This window comes from Anneissia japonica, unplaced genomic scaffold (genome assembly GCF_011630105.1).
Source record: "Anneissia japonica isolate Jap-2015-1 unplaced genomic scaffold, ASM1163010v1 scaffold8866_len69294_cov130, whole genome shotgun sequence".
NCBI lineage: Eukaryota > Metazoa > Echinodermata > Crinoidea > Comatulida > Comatulidae > Anneissia > Anneissia japonica.
The window spans coordinates 42787-49828 of record NW_022715614.1 but is presented as its reverse complement, the minus strand read 5'-3'; the positions used below and the strand labels follow the sequence as shown (position 1 = coordinate 49828).

The window sequence follows — 7042 nt, the reverse complement described above, 5'->3', positions numbered from 1 at the left end:
GCCTATGTATACACACATAAGGCCTATTTACTGTAGCAACAATGGGAAAAAATTATCTGACCGTTTTAAAGAGTGGAAAACCTTGAATTTTGAAGAACTTAATTACTTTTAAGTTCTTCAAAATTCAAGGTGTTCCCCTCTTAAAAATTATTATAATGAATCAATGAACCAAGAGAAAGGAAGGTTCGAGTTCTTCCCGGGAAAATATTGATTTCTAAATGGTAGACAATGAGATTTCCCGACTTCTGAAGTATTTTTTAATGACTTTAATTTAAAAGACACCTCAGAAGTCGGGAAAGCTCATTTTCCACCTTCTAGGAATCAAAATTTTCCTGGGGGAGAACCCCTGGACCCCCCTTTCTTTGATTCATCGATTCATGGAAAATTCGTATGCAACTACTCATTTAAAAAAAATTGTTATGTATGTATACACACATAAGCCCTATTTACTGTCATAACAATAGGAAAAAATTACCTGACCGTTTTCAAGATGGGAAAACCTTGAATTTTGAAGAACTTAGGTAATTAAAAGACACCTCAGAAGTCGGGAAAGCTCATTTTCCGCCTTCTAGAATCAAATTTTTCCTGGGGAGAACCCCTGGACCCCCTTTCTTTTTGAGATTTATCGATTCATGGAAAAAAAAATCGTATGCAACTACTCAATTTTTTGTGTATGTATACACAAATACTGTAATACATACTACTGTAATAACAATGGGAAAAAATTACCTGACCGTGTTTAAGAGGGGAAAACCTTGAATTTTGAAGAACTTAAATTGAAGTCGCTAAAAGATACTTCAGAAGTCGGAAAAGCTGATTGCCCACCATTTAGAAAATTTCCAGGGGGAGACCACCGGACCCCCCTTTCTTTTTGGGATTCATCTCATGAAAGAAAATCGTATGCAACTACTCATTTTTTTTAAAATGTATGTATGTATGTATACACACATAAGGCCAATTTACTGTAATAACAATAGGAAACAATTACCTGACCGTTTTCAAGAGGGGAAAACCTTGAATTTTGAAGAACTTAGGTAATTAAAAGACACCTCAGAAGAACACCCGGACCACCCTTTCTTTGGATCTTATCGATTCATTGAAAAAAGAATACGCATGCAACTACAGTACTCATTTTTTTAAATGTATGTATACACACATAACAGGCCTATTTACTGTAATGAGAAAGTTTACCTTACCGTTTTCATGAGGGGGAAAACCTTGAATTTTGAAGAACAAAGTCATTAGACACCTACCTCAAAAGTCGAGAAAGGTCATTTCCTGCCATCTAGAAATCAAAATTTTCCCGGGGAGGAATGTTGACACCACCACCTAGATTTGATGCCAGATCTGCATGATTCATATTCCCATTCATCTGGGGGAAGACCCGGCCTGCAACCCCTTCTCCACTTCAAAAAGTGTCCATAGCGCATTTGATCTAAGCCGCCAGGTATTTTCCGCAGTGGCGTAACCACCGGGGGACAAGGGGAAAATATCCATCTGTGGAAAATCTTTCCCAATTGAGTGCCCCTTTCACCCGGGAAAGTGCCTGAAAATCTCAAATTTTAAATCGCATATTTTGTTGAGGTAGGCCAATTTCTTCTAAAAATTGCACATTTTAGGGAATTTTGATCAATTCTGACGGAATTAGAATTTTAAAAAAACAAAAATTTTTCGCGCGCTTCGCTCGCATTTTTAATGTTAAAGCTTGTGCTTTCTCTCCTTTGCCTTCTAAGTTATAACACATAGTCCCAAACTCAAGAAAGAAAATTTAAGATAGATCGTTTTACCTAAAAGAAGGGCTTCAATGTGTAATTATGTTGAAAGTATATGTTTGTAATAAATAAAGCCATAAGGAAAATGCTTATATTCAGTTTAGAAAAACGAGTGTGGCCATATATAGCCTAACAGAGCATTTCTTGTTGAGGTAGGCCAATTTCCTCTAAAAATTGGACATTTTAGGGAGTTTTGATCAATTCCGACGAAATTAGAATTAAAAAAACAAAACTTTTTTCGCGCGCATTTCTTAGGGTTAAAGCTTTACTTGCCCTCCTTTGCCTTCTAAGTTAAATATAACCACGATGAAAATGCTTATATTTACTTTCAAACACACGTGTGTGGCCTATAATAATAATAAAATAAGCCCTATGTCGTATTTTTTTCTATATGGGGAAGGGGGTATCTCACAAAGTCATAAATTACTAACCGGGAAAATTAATACCCTTCCCCCACCCCCGACCCAAGACTCCTGTTACGCACCTGCTTATAATTGGGGCCCCCCCACTTTGGAAAACGTTCCACCGGCCCTGTATTATCAAAAAACTTTACGCTCACATGTGCTGTCTATAGGGTAAACCTAAATGTTTTAGGGTTAATACGTATATTTCAGTCACTTTCTATAATTCAATAATTTGTTGTGCCTTGAGCTTAGTGTGCTGGGGAAGAAATATCACGGGTAAGATATCACGTCAATAATGCGGAACGGATGTGGGCCAGTGTGTGCCGTCGGTTGTTTATGTTTATGAATGTGGTCGGCTGCAGGGGGGGCACTGACCGCTAACGAGATTCATTGCTTCATAGAAGAACCGGAAACTTTTAATTGCAAACTTTCAAAGGTAGGCACATAGTATAATTATAGAATTATCGAACTTTTAACATTTAATTATGGATATAAAATTGTTAAATTTTAATTCAACTTGAATTTAAAAATATATATTTTTTAAAGATATGATTTTGAGAACGATAGCGTCATTGCGACCACTGCATGTATTTCCTGTGAAATCCAACCGTTACGTGGTTGGATTTGTAATACGGCGACTTTTTGTCTATTCTGACCATTATGGCCGCCCATATGATTATTATTCGGTTACCAAGATATAAAACGCGCACGCATAAACTTTAAACCCTCGACGAAGGGAAGAGTATAGAAAATGATTTCCGTACAACAGACTACCGTACTCGTTGCTCGAAATAACTGCAGTAGGCCTACACCATTGCAGGGAAGACATCTTTTAAATGCAAGTACAGTACTTTTTTAATATAAAATATCTCGTAAAAGTAAATAGTCCTTCTGTACTTACGCTTTTCCAAGGATTTGATTTACACAGGAAGTCTTCCCAGCTCCTTCCTTCCCCATAAACATGAATCTTGCATTAACTACCGTAATTTCACCATTTTGCATTTCATATTCGAAGGCTTTCACTGCAGTTTCGCCCCTAGCTTTGATTTCACCGGGTACTGACAGTTCTTTTTGATACAAAAGACAGAATTATTATTATTAATACAGTTTAAATATTTGAATGTTTGATGTCTTTTTTGTACAGTGTCTGTATAATATATTCACTTTCTACGTTAATAATTCACCACGGAAGCAACGTTGTCAAAATAATGAAAATAATAACGAGCAAAGTAAAAACAATAATAATCATTTACGAATTATAACATAATGTGTAATAACTTTTGAATTTTAGGTGAAACAGTCACAATCATTTAAATAAAATAAAAAATATTATTAATAATAATATTATTAATAATAATAATATTAATTAATAATTTAATTATTAATTAATATTAATATTATTATTTGAATATAAGCTTACCTATAAGTAACTTTCTAAGTGATTGCTTCTTTTCACTTCTCGTGGTTTCTTCGTATTCTCTACATTCGTTAAAATTATAATCATCAAGCGGCGTCTTTCTTCTCTGTAATAACATACACGAGCACACGTTTCATTGTATTACGGTTGCAAATTAAATCAACACAGGGAAGTTGCATGTCAAATCAACACAGTTAATTATATAAACATAATCAAAAATATTGGTGAAAGTAGTAGATAATAACAAATAACTAACACTATCCGCTTCGATTAATTTACAGCTATGTAAATTACCATAAAATCTATCGGTACTAAAAAGATAATTTTGAAAATCCAAATGATCCTTATCAGTTAATTATTTATATTTTAATGAGAATATATTTATTATGTTGGTTTTGATTAAGAAAAACGTTGGTCTATACAGTTGTTGTATTAGAGTCGTTCACTGATATCTTTTGATGCATTTCATTTTTCTGTACATTACCTTATCTTTTATCGATATGGAGGCTCCATGCATCAGTAGACAGATGGCTGTCTCTCGATGTTGATCGTAATTAAGCGGAGCATATAGACAGTAATGTAGTGGTGTGCGTCCAATCTGCAATGAAATGATAATCAATGTCAAGTTTGTTATACACGCACAACACAAGCATTACGGAAATAATTGAGAATTAATATCTTACTGAATCATCGCTTATTGTAAGAATAATATGAACGAGAATATTAATTATTATGTGTAGTATAATAATGATAATGATAACAATAATGTTACTAATAATAATTATATTAACAGTGATAATGGAAAATACAGATACAATAATAATATTATTTATAATGCCAATGGTAATGCTAGTAATTGATAAAATGATGATAATGACGATGATGATGGTAATATTAATAATAATAATGGGACTAGCAATATCAGTTCTAATTAATAGGCCTATTTGTCTTACTACATAAACAAGAATAATAATTACTAGATTAGAATGTCATGCTTTGAATATGTTTGTGAGTGAATTTTAGGATGTTTATTTGTTTACAGTGAATAAAGTGTTGTTTTCTTTTAATGTACTCACTTTGTTTGTCACGTTGACGTTCTTCGTTCTTTCTAACGCGCTTCTCAGTGGAGTCACGCGAGCGAGGTCCGCCAATAAATGGAGAATAGTTATACCAGGACGATTCTACAACAAGAGAAAAGTAGAGTATGAAACAAAGAATTACAAAAACAACTACTAACTCACACACCACATATCAACGAAACCAACAACTCAGAATCATCACAATTAATTTGCTTATCACATTTATCGTTATTAGATAATGGGAACTGAATTCAATGTCTTTTAAATTACATTTTTCTATTAAAATCACGAAAATAATGTTGAAATCAAAGTGGTTATGTTTTACACACATTAATCAATTATCTTTAAAATGAAAATTTTAGAGATATAACTTTTTTGTGTAAAAATTCGATTGTGTTGTCACAAATATACAAAACAGAAACGATCAATATAAATCCAAACATGATATTATCTGTTACTGTAAACATATTTTTTTTTCAATGTTTATATATTTAGATTATTTCCATAGTTCAAAGGCTTTTCAATGTTTTAAAAAAATAAATCATGAAATAAAAAAAAAATGCTTAGTTAAAAATATACAGTATATCACCGTCGTCTATTTTAAGTTTAATATTCCCTTGTTTATTGTATGGTATTTATAAATGATGTGTGTTCAGTTTATATCAAATACAATGATTTGTAATTCCACTAACCTTGTGTTCTAAATTCTCCACTGAAGCTTTCGCAATCATTGTTAGCATTATGTCGTCTGGTGTGTCGTAGAGTACGGCGTACATTAACGGCGTCGAGTGCTACGGAAACAAGCATAGGGACTGGTCAATACACGATGGTAGTAACAAATTAAAAATCAATATAATAAACAAAATTAAAACAGTAAAAAATATTAAATCATTTACTTATTTTATCGCGTGCCTTTTCTTATTATTTAACATTGAATTAATTTTTTCAGTCCGAGTTAATAAGCCAGGATTCCCTAATATTGATTTTAATCCAAAATTTACATTTTTCGGAACTATTTTATGGCTTCTATAATTTTATTGCAGGACGACATTCCATTGCAATAGCAATAAAACAAAACATTATATATAAATGATTTTATGTTTATCAAAAAATCAAAAATATAAAATATGATAAATCAAAATAGTGTTCAGATATCTTGTACAATTAGGCCTCTTCATATTGTTGGGAATTTTAATCATATACATAGGCCTACATATGATAAAAAAAATAAACACATTTGAAAATACTTAATGATATACCATTGGCCTATATTATATTTTTACAGGTATTAACACAAATTAATACCACTGATATTTTTTTGCTGGCTAGAAACAAATATACACACATTTTTATGTAGATTTTTTAAAAACTATTATTATTATATTATTCGGCGATAATTTTCACATCATTATACAAGGTATACACCCCCGTGAACGAATGTTAGGCTTAATAACGTATCTGTTAGTCTTAAAATAGTTTCTCGTCTTTTACATGTTTGTATAATTTGAATAGGTATTATTACTGTATTCATTAATTTATTTATGCTCAAATTTACTGAAGGCCTAGGTGTTTATTTAGGTTATGATCCAATGGATATTTACATTTGCTATATAAAGCATTCCTTAAAAAAGTTTATAAATAATTAAAATATGTTCACACATAGTTCAGTCTGTGATATATAAAGCATTCCTTAAAGTAAATAATTAAGAGATGTTCACGCATAGTCTGTGATATGGAATACCGTAAAACTCCTCAAATTAAAGCCCTGGAATTCTTTTTCTTGTTTGCTAACTGTGGATGTGTTTGTTTTTGCAAAGTAAAGACGAGGGCTTCTTTTCAAAATGAATGCTGTAAATTTTGGGAATTACTACTATCAAACAATAGAGGGTCATTGTAACATCAATTTCTATCATGGTGTGTGTATTATATACTATTAACCGGTAGTAAACCACCTACACTACTGTATAAACCAAGCGTGTTTTTAGTTTATTTTGTTGTTTTGAAATTCATGTATAACAGTGTATGTACTGTACTATCTCGAAAAAAGCTCTTTTTGTAAACTAAGAAAGGGGATTAAGATTAAGCCCATTGGGCTTCTATTCGAGAGGTTATACGGCCGGTAGTCGTGTAGACCCCTAGACATTCAAAAGAGCCATTTGTTTATCAGTTGGGACATTTTTATTTAAATCACTGGAAATAAAATAGAGGAAAAAGGCCTAATTAACGTACAATAAGTAATTAACGTATAATATTATATATTAAATACAAATATAGTAATATAACAAATAACATGTTCAGTTTAATTAAATACAAGAGGATATAGTAATATAACAAATAACACGTTCAGTTTAATTAAATACAAGAGGATAT

At 31.8% G+C, this 7042-nt stretch overlaps 1 protein-coding gene across 1 annotated transcript in view; it reads right to left on the bottom strand.

Annotated features, from left to right (window-relative positions):
• The window catches only part of LOC117109294, a 15559-nt gene extending 11848 nt beyond the window's left edge, over window positions 1–3711 (bottom strand). The window contains exons 1-2 of the mRNA XM_033251564.1: window positions 3597–3711; window positions 3078–3243 (exon numbers count right to left, since the gene is read on the bottom strand). Of these exons, the coding sequence (XP_033107455.1) occupies window positions 3078–3243; window positions 3597–3711 (281 nt within the window). The remainder of the gene's footprint in view (window positions 1–3077; window positions 3244–3596) is intronic.
• Between the last annotated feature and the right edge of the window lie 3331 nt (window positions 3712–7042).